Raw genomic sequence first — 12382 nt, forward strand, 5'->3', positions numbered from 1 at the left:
CTCCAGTGGCGTGAATAAATCGGGCTCTCCGAATTGAGTCGTGATTTCCGAAATAAAATAAATCGAATTGCGTCATGGTTCTTTGGTGGGTCATCGCCTTTTTATTTTATTTTTTATCATCTTTGTGTGGGGCAGAGATTGTGTGAGGCGATCATGTTTAAATCATGGACGCAGTGCCATACAAAGAGTTCTTTTTTCTTCTGAAAAGAAGATTGAAACGCCCGACCTTTGCATCATTGTGATGCACATATATATTTATTAATTATTAAGTAGAATGCAAAACAAAGTGAATCATGATAAAAGAAAGTTACAAGATATGAAAGAAACACCTAATACTAAGTCGACTTCTTCCGATAATCGTCTCACACCATTGTCATCATGTTTGCCTGAAGACGGTCTGGACAGGGATTTTCATCTTTATTGTTTGCTGACCGGACAATGAAGACCATCATCACAACAAGTAGACAACGCCTTGAACAAGATAATAACGCAAGATTGTCGCCGCCACGTTCGGCCGAAGACGGTTTGGACAACGATTTTCATCTTGATTGCTGGCTAACCGGCCAGTGAAGACCAGCACCACAACAAATTGACAACACCTTGAACAAGATAATGACATAAGATTGTTGTCGCCAAGCCCGACCAATAAAGGCCAGGACAACAGCTCTCTTGTGGCCTCTATGAACCTAGAGTAATTTTAGAAAGTTTATAATCCTTAGAAACTTTGGTATTTGTATCCTTCTATTTTGTAAACTTACATGATACATAAATTTATTTATTTTGAACTAACAAATTTCAATTTTAGGGCCTCCGACATATTGAAAATATACCACTGATTTTACTTAAAGAAATGAAACATCGTTGCACTACTGTTGTATTCAATAAACTTCCTGGCCAACAAGAAAAAGGATTCAAGATAACTTGGGTCACAATCATAGTTCTTTTTCTACTATTGTGTTTTTATAATTCTTAGAAGTTAAGAAGCCCTCAGGTTTGAATGACACTTGGTCAATGATAGGTTTGGTTTTTTTATATAAAGAAGCACACAAATTAACATCTGAACTTCCATGCCAACGAGCATCTATATTTCAAGGGGAATTTATCAGGTTTTTGTTTCGGGCTACGGGTGTTTGAAACAACATCTATGCAACATGCAAAACCAAATTCACCATAGTATGTGGTGAATGTGATCCATCATTCTCCATTACTCAAGGTTTTGAACCAAGTGGTAGAGTATAGACAATACAATATAGTATAATAGCAGAGAAAAAGAAATTCAGCTCAGATGAACCGATGCAGCAATGATATAAAATAGCTACGATATGCATCAATCATACATCTTAATTCTAGTACGTTTTGCTGCGAGGAAAAATGCTACGATATAGTACGACATTTCGCTAGCAGCAAGGCTTTTGGTTGAGCAAAACTCAAATGTGGACACGATGAATATGTGTCAATGTCTTCTGGCACAATTTGTCGTAACTTAGAAGCCCTATGGCATTTCGTGAAAATATTGTTGTTCAGCGACTTGTATTTATATGGGACCATTCCCGGTCCAAGTACATTCAACGATCACGGCATTCCTTCCTCTTGGATGTGCGACTCAACATGGTTTTCGAAACTTACCAAGGTATACAAATTCGTGCAGGTGTATCAGTGTATGAATGAAAATGTCGGTGCTTTGGTTTGACTACATTCTCTTTACGGAAGTCTGGACAATATTTTGTGTTGCAAAAAAAATGACATCACAGAGAAGATGTTTATGAGAAATTTCGTTGTAGTCTTTAGTTACAGGAATTTCTTTGCAAGTTGTTGGATCTATGATCCGAATCACCGCATGTGTATTTATATGTCGAAATTACTCTAACTTTCTATATATTCATGGTTTTTATATCCAAAGAGCACACACATTTTTACTCCTCAATGTGCAGCACCATCGCACAAGACGAGGACACCCATGGCGTGTGCGCCTGTCCGTTTGATAGTACTATCTCGGTGGCAGCAGAGGCATAGGATGATAGGAGGGCCCCGGCTACAGCCAGAGACATAGGCAGCAGAGTGCAGAGCAATGGCGCGTCACGTGGGGCGCCCCGTTGTCTGAGGAAAGCCGTTGCGTTGGTCTGGCCGGCCGACACACACGCAGCGCGTACCGGGCCCGCCCTGGCAGGCGGTCCTCGGTCGGTCAGAAGACCGGCTCCGCCTGGCTCCTCACCACAGCCATGTGCAGAGGACAACGTACGGCACTGCCGCGTGCATGTGGACACACAGCAAGCAAATCATGGACTCTCAAGTTAAATTTTGTAGACTTTCATCAAATTTGTAAAAAATATGCTGACATATGCACAGTTAAAAGTTGATATGCAGAGTAAATAAAAAAAAGAAAGACTGGTAGGTACGTGGATGATTAAGAGCAACTTCAAAGGGCCCAACGCGCCGACCCAAACCCAAATCACGCCTGCGTCGCGTCCGCGCCGACTCATTTGCGGCCCAAATTTGCGCCCCAAATGCGTTGGCGCGGACACCGAATGGATGCTTCGTGCGCCTTTTCGCTATCCGCCGCGTCTCCACATGGCAACCATCCAACTACCCGCTGCCCACGCGGTCAGCTTAATTTATAACGACGGGCCCACGCGTCAGCGACGACGCTCGTCCTTTTTTAAGCCGACCGTGCGACAGGGCCGTCCTCATCCAAACTCGCCGTCCACATCTGCCATCCTTTGCTCCCTCGTTGCCGGCAAACCCTAGCCACCACAACCACATCGAGATGGGCCTCTTCTCCGGCGGCAGCGGCAGCAAGGCCAAGGGCAAGTCCCCCGCCACCTATTTCCCCTCAGAGTTCCTCCCGCCTCCGCCGTCGTCGGTGCCTCGCCGGCAGAGGCAGCGCGTGAGCGTACCAGTGCACCAGGCGGAGTGGCACTGGCAGCACCGCCAGCCTCTGTCGTATCCCGACGTGACGCTAGATCGGCCATACGACTGACATCTAGATCCAGATAGGATCCCAGTGCCAGCGGCGCCGCGGTCGGCTCGTGCTCACGCGGAGGAGGTGCGACGCCGGTGGGCGCTGCTGACGCCGGAGCAGCACCGCGAGGCCGCCTACGTAACCGACTCCCCCAACTTAGCGAGGTGGTTTTGCCTTCGAGCAGAGGAGGCGAGGCGACTGGGCGTGCGCGAGGTCGACCGGAGGTCGCCGCCACCGGCGCTCGTCGTCCGCGAGGAGGGCCAGGCAGCCCTTGCGGCCGTCTACCGGGAGAGCGAGGAGGACGAGCGACGCAGGGCGGAGGCGAAAAAGGAGGCTCGGTACGAGATGGCAATGGCGCAGGCCCTTGACCTCTCCGCGACGGGTGACAGCGTGGTGCCGCCGGTGGCCCCACCGTCCCTTATCAAGCCGGAGCCGGAGAGGGAGCCGGAGCCGTCCCCCATCAAGCGCTACTCCTGGACGGGAGTAGTGCCGCCGGTCTGGATGGGAGCGACGCCGGTGCAGGAGGCGGCGTACCTCGAGCACTAGCGCAAGATCAGGGTGGCCGAGGAACGCCGCGACGGCGAGTACCTCGAAATGCTCGAGTGCGACCTCGAGGAGGAGCAGCGCGAGGCCGAGGAGGAGGCGCGCCAGGCCGCGGCTGCACAGGCGGCCGCACAGCCCCCCACGCCGGCACTGCCTGCGCCAACACTGCCCGACATGACGGCGCTCTGGAACACGGCGTTCTCCTGGGCCGGGCCGGCGCCGACACTCATCAACCTCACGGACCTCAAGGATGACGACGACGCCACCTAAGGCAACGCGCCGCCTCGTAGTTTAGACTGTTTTTTAATGTAAATGTGTACGCGTGGACTCTCGCCGGCCTTTGTGGTCGGCTTTAATGTTTAATTAATGTAGTTTCTTTTTTTAATATACATGCGTTTATTTTTTTTTCGCCGTCAATATGGGTTTCAAACTAGCGTTAGACACACGTGTCAACCCAGATACAAAAACAGACATTCGTGTCCGTCTGGCCGACCTAAACGAACAAAACGTCCGTTTGAATTGGCCTGTTGAAGTTGCTCTAATCAACTAGCCGCAATACGACTGGCACCCATCATCCCGGGCTGAGCCATGTGCGAACCATGCGGCCGAAGCACGTGCCGCAGCTTCTTCCACGGACACGCGCATTGGAAGAACGGCGGTACGGGAGGGGAGGGACACATGCGTACGTCCCAATCAACCAACAGATGGAGTCCAAAGTCCCTTCGCAACGGGTTTAAAATTAGAGTAAAGTCTGAAAAAAATCTTAAACTCTTACGCCCTGTCGAAATTGAATCCTCACCTTCTAATCCCTGAAATCGGCACCCCATACTTGTCGATCCCGGTTAATATCGACCTTCAACCTGTTTGGCACACCGGGAAAAAGGCAATCCCAACTAGGTTCACCTGCTACTCTCACCGACAATACTAGGTCCACATGTCATATCCATCCCTCTCCTCTACCTCGTCCTCCCTGTCGTTCTCTCCTTTGTTGAAACGTCTGCGATAAGAAAAAGATGCGAGATGGCCAGCCAGAATTGAAGGGGCAGGGAGAGGTCTGGGAGCTTTGATCGTACTAGACACCGGAGATGGTTGCCGTCGTGTGTGGCGTCGCCTCATTGGCGCTGTGGAGCGCCTAGGCCGCCGGCCCGCACTCAACTTCCTAGGCTTTGTCATGGCCTGCCCCAAGATCCTAACTACTGAACTGAAGCATGGTTGATCGATTGGTCAAACTTGAAGATGCACGTACGCAAGTGTAGAGAAAGCACCTGATGGATCCTTGAGGCTAGCTAGCTTTCCACGTGCAGCAAACTACTATCCTGGATGCTTGGTTGATCTGGGCTTCTGGAGTAGCACAATTCGGCGGAACACTCACGCCCCGCGGGGACACTCTGCCTAGCCTGGACGCGTGCGTACGGTACGGACGGTGATGTCCATATGGATCTCGTGTTTCCCGTGCTCCATCCACCATCGTCGTTAGCATGTCGGGCTAGCTACTGCGACGACACCAGCCACACTCGCTCAATCAAGCACCACCGCCATTGTTGTCGTCTTCCTCATTTCCTCTCCGTGAAGCTGGCGCTCTGCAAGCTCTTGTGCGCTCAATCAGCTAGGTAAAGATGTTTCCCAGGGCTGCACGCCACTAGCCGGCCGGCAAGCCCCTCGTCTGCCATCGCACAACCACTCCCGGAGCTGCACACGACACCAACATCACCGAGCTGCCACGTCGTTTCATTGTGTGTGCGTGCGTCATGCAGATGCAGATTGATGGATCTGACTGTAGCTCCACCAAGTTAGTGAGAGAAAAGGATGATCCCGGTGGGGATTGCGTTTTCCTAGTGCACCAAACTAGTCTGGCATTTTGCAACGTTAGGATTGACCGGGATTGATGAGTACGGGGTACTAATTTCAGGGATTAAAAGGTAAGGGTCTGATTTCGACGGGAACTACGAGCTCGAGGTTTTATTCAGACTTTTCCCTTAAAATTAACTCCTCTGTCTCCGGTCACATGGCTCTAGAGCACAAGTCACTCCTCCCCGGGCAAACATGGTACGGCCGGTACGGGTGGCGTGGCGGGGGGTGGTGCGGTGCCGAAAGGGTACGTGACCTACCTACCGGCCGCCTGCCCAGACGCATCGGGAAAGCCCGGGCCCGATCCAGAGGCATGGAAGCTTCGCCGCCATGTGCGGGTTGCTTACTACCCATTTTCCACACGGTAGGCGGCGTACAGTCCATTCACGCGCCTGTCTTGGGATCGACTCGACGCAGCACCGACCGTCTACATGGCGGCGGTCGTTACCGGGAAAGTGGTTGCAACGAAAGTGGCGCGCTCAATCGGCTCCACCTTTTCAGCCTTGGACTGGCTGCACACTTTGATTCTTCCCGGTTCCTACGCTGCGTGAGAGCCACGGCTGGCCGGCCGGCTGGCGTCGTGGATCGTTCGTTCGTTCCTTCATTCATTCTGCTACGTACAATGGCCACTAACTAATTGCGACGCTAGACCAAATCCAGCGACCAAAATAACAGTACTGCTAACTTTCTTAAAGTCCTTTCTTTTTTCTCGCTGGATGTTAAGTTGAGAGAGAGAGAGAGAGAGAGAGAGAGAGAGAGAGAGAGAGGACGTGACCTTTGTGTTGCCATGTAAGTCGTGCATGCGCACCGATGGATGATAAAAGATGAGAAGGACCTCTCCCTCCTCCTTGCTCATGGCCGTCGACTTCGCAGAGAAAAGGAAACGACCGATGGCGAATGCGCGTCAACCAACAGCCAGAAAGGCAGGATAACACAAGCATCTACTACCGCTAGTCTCTCCACTGTAGCAATCACCTTTCACTAACCTGCTAGGTAACGCGACCCGTTTGACCCAGACTTCACCTTACCTTCCTACTACAGACAGGCCACAAAACTCAGAACAGAAACAAGATATACTACAGTAACGCGAAAAGGGACCACGTAAAACCATGGCCATGCTAGTACTACAATCAATTCCATTGCGCATCATGTTTTTGTAGTGCTAGGAGAAAAGAAAAAGGAGAGCTGGAAAGAAGTTGTGCACGGACAGATGCAAATCTTATGGCCCCCATTGAGACAGGAGATAAGATGATCCTCCCAACCACCCCCCTATACAATCCTATCAGGGTAGCACCGTCGAAACCCTCCGTGATACCCCTCAAAAAAAAAAAAAAAAAGAAACCCTCCGTGATCGTCCGTCGTCCCTTGCTAAAGCCATACTAATCCGACACGAGCAAATCTTCGGAACAGGGGAGCAGGAGACCCGGGACCCCGCCCGCGAGTAGGCAGATTCTAATGAACCACCCCCACATTACATTACATTAGGTCAGGCATCCTCCTCTTCTCTCCAGTCCACTTCACTTCACAATAGACCACCCAACAACCAACCGAGGTCGGCATTGCCCTCCATATCCTGTCACTTGCGTTGCGTACATTCCCACCACCACCACAATCCAAAGCAAAGCTGAGCTAATGGAAGTCGACCACTTGGGAAGAAATTAAAGCATGCCTAGTGCAAGTGCAATGATGATCGACCATCCAATTAATAATAATAACATTTAACTAAACACGGTGGATCCTTAAACAAAACGGAAACCTAAAGACGATAGAGATGCGGTGTGGCCCTGGTAATGCCTAGGGAAAATTTTGCTTTTGCCACTCTATATTTTACAGATTCGACTTATGCCACTGTTTATTTTGACATTTCGTTTTCGTCACTCTTAACTTTTTGAAAATTATCACAATTGCCATTCCATGGCAAAAGCAAAATAATTTTATTTCACATTTGACACTCTTAAATTTTGACAACGTATCACAATTACCTCTCTAATTTTTTTGCTTTTGCCATGGGATGGCAACTATGATAATTGTGGAAAGCTAAGAGTGGCAAAAGTGAAATGTTAAAATCTTGAGTGGCATAAGATTTATTTTTTTAGCTCGGCATAAGAAAAATTGGCAAAAGCTAGAGTGGCAAAAATAAATTTTTCCCTAACGCTTAGGGTGATGAGTGGCGCCCCGCATAGGCCTGCTAGAGTGCGCAGTTAGCACAGATTAAGCTAACACCACTACAGGCCAGAACTAGATTTGTCTAATCTTGAATACGAAACGGGCCGCTGCCTAACAAGCATTTCATTGTTGTAGAGTACATAATTAGATCTTGTTTGAGTTATTCCTTTAAGGGAAAGAGGGAAAAGGCAGATTCAAAATCTTTTTTTCTTTCGAGTTTCCCAAACACAAAATACCTCCTTGTATTCACACTCTCGAATGAGAGTGGAGTAATAAGTTTATATATAAAGACACGTGAAGTAAAATAAATCAGGGACACTATCTTGTGAACATGCTTGGCAGCCCACGAGACCTACATGGAAGATGATGACTCATACCAGGTTGTATGGATTTGTAATGTTGACTGGCTTCTCATAATTATTGGATGGATCTTCAGTAATGCCAAAGATACTTTCATATAGAATACCCAACAAGCATCGTGCAACAAACAGAGCAGAAAGGCATGCCTCGAGCCAAACCATTTCAGGCGCTGTCTTTAACGCCTAACAATGATTAACAACGACACTCAGCAAAAGGAAAAAGTAGGGCTGGAGACACGGCTATCCACCAACCATGGTTAACAGGGGTGAACACACTGCTTGGAATTGGAGTTACAACTCATGGAGATTACACAAACTCCATCTGAAGCTATAGAGAATTTGCATGCTTGCATTTTGGTTATGCCCATACTATTAACAACAAAATTGCTACGCCGATGGTTCACCTACGCTAAAACACAAAACAGTAGTACAGTACCAACCTATCAAAGAATTGTCTAGCCCTTACAAGAAACTGGCTTCTGCATCTAACTAAACAGCTGTATTCAGGAACAGACCTAATTTCCCTTTTAAAAAGGTGGACACCAACTTCCTGTTAAATTCAGATGGTGACAGGGTGTGTCCTTGCGGGCATGTTATCGATCCAAGCAGGTTTTGCAAATTAATCCAGCTCTACGAGGGAAATCAGGAAGCATTGGTTGCCTACCAATTTAAAACCCATACAAGTTCAATCCGCAGGTAGGCTGATTTTCACAAAAGAACGCCAGACCTTCAACTCGGCAGATTAACAGCGGTGTGTACCACAACACAACGCTGAGCAATCATTTCCCTACATACAATCTGGATTCCATCCATGCAGAAAACACTGCCTTGAGTTACTGTCACTCAAGACTTCAATGCAGAAGCAAGCAGGAAAGTTTGTTTGGACCAGATGAACTGAAATGGTTACGCAGCTAGTCTACAACAACATGCTCTGGAAGCTCATTGGACCATATTATGATCCGCCATGTTAGACAGACAATAGATCTGTAGCCAAAGGGGCTAAAACTGAGCAGCCCATCTCACTCAACAGCAACTCTCATGTCAGCAATAAAACGTAATTTTCTGGCATTTTTTTTTCTATCTAAACTATAAATGCAAACAGAGATCCTAGACATACAGAACTTCAAATATACGCACAATAAGTGATTAGAGCCTGTTTCAAGCGCAAGTACATTAAAGTATGATATGAAGCCCCCCCCCCCCTAAGGATCCATACATGATTGAGGTTCTCACTTGGGGGAAATTAGCAACCAGGGATAATCATTCTTGCCAAGCATTTCCCAAATGCACACTCGGTATATTCAATGTCCACCCATCTTGAAGCTATGATATAATAGGTGAAAATGACACATACTATCAATTAAGCATCATTTCAGACTCTTCCTGGTCACAGATTCTATGGGCAGGCAGGTAAACTGAAGTTACCCAGCTATTACTCATGAATCGGTGTCTGGCCAGCGTCTTATAAGATCAGCTAACTTCTCGTACCTATTGAAGATGGTCCCTTAGATCAACATCTGGAGTAGTTACAGCCGTGAACAATCCTGATAAGTGATAAGAGCCAACTGTTAACTATGATATATGCCTTAGCAGTACACAATAAATGATGTGCAATCAAGTACAAATACTAGATGACAAGATCTACTTCGATTATACTACAAGGCAGTATGAACTAACAATCTTATTTTTAACATCGGTAGACAGCTACACAGTCTAGGGTTTACAGTAGTGTAACAACATTCAGAAGACAAAATGAACTATGACAAAGCTGACGATAAGCAAGTGTGGTAGCGACATATTCAAAGTAGAAAACAGAACCAGACAAAAAAAGGTAATGCGCTGTGCCCCTCTAGGCAGCTGGAGTACAATAATAAGATGCTAATGGCAACATGCAGAAGAAGAACAATGTGAATAGAGTTTTTTTCAAGCAAACAAACAGGAAAAAAACAAAACAAAAATGTGTCTACTATTACAATATAGCGCCCCAACTATAATTGATGGGGTTCCCTAATAGCAGTAAACATATATATTAAAGAATGTAGTCTAGTGGCCATGCAATCATTTCCAGGAAGATGCAGAAATGCAAACATTTGGAATCTTTTTTGTAGATCTGCAACATTATGACACCAACTCACAGCTAAAACTATACAGTATGTAAGGCCCTTGTGGACAACTACCATGATCTCACAGGTCATCATAGTGTGAAGACAAATGATCTGGCGATATTTAAAAGTTATTACATGTGAAATTAGCCACACAGAAAAACTCCAAGAAAATTTTAATATACAGACCACCAAGGCACAATTTGAACATATTCCCCATATACCAACAATGGTAACAGAGGTCAACTTTGTAGCCAGATTATACTCGTTCCCTTGTATGACTACAAAAGTTTAAGTGAAGCTCATGCAACTACGGCATAAGGCCAATTCTTTCTTCGGTACCAATTTTAGCGCCACAAGAAATCCACTTGTATTTCGCAATGTACACAAGAACTTGAACACATTCATCTCCACAAGCATATGACTAGTGAGAGCTGTCAATAAATAAGTCAGATCCAAGACTCTGCCCCATGCCTCCCATTGTTTTCCAGATTTCGGATGATGTGGTGTGTGTTAATACAAGAGTTGAACTAAGGATGCCACCCTCAAACATATCATTTGATACATTTCAATTCAGTCTACCACTATGGGGCACTCCAAACATCAGTCCATGAAGCTACATGTCAGTGTACAGGTTTACATATGAAAATATAAAGTTCATAGCAAGTACTAAGCTTAATCACAGGTATAGTACAGACAATTCACACTTCTCGCCTAAGATTCATCTTCATGTAGGAGAGTGGACGATTTGCCCACGGGGGCATCTGCACCCGGGTTCATCCATGCACTTCTCCTTCATGTAGTTCTATCTCTGGTTTGCAGCATTCAAAAGTTCACTGCTACTGATATAACCAATCCCATATGCGGAATTTCAACAGAAAAACACTTGCGAACTTTACTTTGGTAAATCTAGGTCTCAAACAACTAGAAGACATCCTTTTTTTTAATGCATGTACATCTTCTAGGACCTAAACTATAGCTAGAGCTAAAATCTAACATGAGACAGTAGAGGTTATATTCTGTCAAGTTTATACCCATCTGGACCTAAGTTTCTCAGTCATTTTAGAGACAACAACAACAACAACAACAACAACAACAACAAGGGCTGTTGTTGTCTCTAAAATGACTGAGAAACTTAGATCCAGATGGGTATTTTAGAGACAAGAAAACCAAATGGAGTGGATGTTGGTCCACAAACCAGCTCATACGGGGATGGATTGTATTATTTTCAATAATAGATAATCTCCTTCTCTTGAAACATGAAAGGATGATAGTGGATTATTAACTGGTAGTCTTCTTTGTTTTGCTTATATATCCTCATAAAAATTTACAAAAAAGGAAACTAATAAATAATATAATTATCATTTGCAGTTTGCCAGATTTCCTAGTGCCGAACTTTGGATATTATTAGTAGCTGAAGGTTATGTGCGACTCCTGCATCAGTTGGACTGTTTACTATTTTTTGGATGTTCTATTAAAAGTGTGTTCTCTCACTCCCGTTGACAATTCACTTCAACACTATAGTAAGACTTGCACACAGCCACACTCCTTCAAGTTGACCATTTTGACCCATCTCTCCATCTGGCAATCAAATTCAAGGCTGCAGCAAACGACCATATTTTCAAGCTCGCAAATCACCACATCAGGAAAGAATATACGGACATAAACACCTTGCCACTCTTACAATCCATACATTTTTTTTACAACATGGAACTCTGGATGTAAATTGAAGGCATAACCACAAAAGGTACTGGAATCATGTCAGCTAACCTTCACAAGACGACTTGGCAGCGGCGTGCCGGGCCATCAAATTTTGCGTCGGTGGCGTTCTTCCCACGGAATGTGACGGGCACTCCATCGCACAGCACCCTCATGGCCCTCCGGCGGGTGCGCCAGCCCCCTCTATCGAAGACGGCGATGGCCGCGAGCCTCACCTGGACCTCCATGGTGCCCCCGTTGCCGCTCTTGAGCGCAGCGGCCTCGTCGGGCCCGACGTATGTCCCGTCGACGTCGAGGCGGAAGGCGAGCGTGGTGGAGTTCCGGGGCCCCTGCGCGAAGGGCGCGAGGGAGGTGACGGCGATGGGGGAGGAGGGGGCGAGGTCGACGTAGGCGACGAGGGAGGAGTAGGAGATGGTGAGCTTGGAGTTGGGATTGTCGGCGAGGAGGGAGGCGTCGAAGGCGGCGGAGAGGGAGGAGTTGGCCGGGGAGTAGGCGACGCGGGAGAGCGTGAGGGCGGAGAGGGAGAAGGCGGGCGCGCGCGGGCGGAGGAGGAGCCAGACGATGAAGGTGCCGGCGCCGAGGAGGAGGAAGGCGGCGACGACGAGCGCGAGGAGGCGGCGCAGGCAGGTGGGCGGCGGCGGCGGGGCCGCCTGGTAGGGGTTGTGGTGGTTGTGGTAGTGGTGGTA

The 12382-nt window shown here is 47.3% G+C and overlaps 1 protein-coding gene across 1 annotated transcript in view; it reads right to left on the bottom strand.

The window, feature by feature from the left end:
• Positions 1–8792: 8792 nt before the first annotated feature.
• LOC119286331 (NDR1/HIN1-like protein 10) overlaps positions 8793–12382 on the bottom strand; it is a 4827-nt gene continuing 1237 nt past the window's right edge. The window contains exons 2-3 of the mRNA XM_037565707.1: positions 11748–12382; positions 8793–9419 (exon numbers count right to left, since the gene is read on the bottom strand). The exon at positions 11748–12382 is cut by the window's right edge and continues 9 nt beyond it. Coding sequence (XP_037421604.1) covers positions 11750–12382 — 633 coding nt within the window. The 3' untranslated portion in view covers positions 8793–9419; positions 11748–11749. The remainder of the gene's footprint in view (positions 9420–11747) is intronic.

The sequence above is a fragment of the Triticum dicoccoides genome, chromosome 4A (genome assembly GCF_002162155.2).
Source record: "Triticum dicoccoides isolate Atlit2015 ecotype Zavitan chromosome 4A, WEW_v2.0, whole genome shotgun sequence".
Lineage (NCBI taxonomy): Eukaryota > Viridiplantae > Streptophyta > Magnoliopsida > Poales > Poaceae > Triticum > Triticum dicoccoides.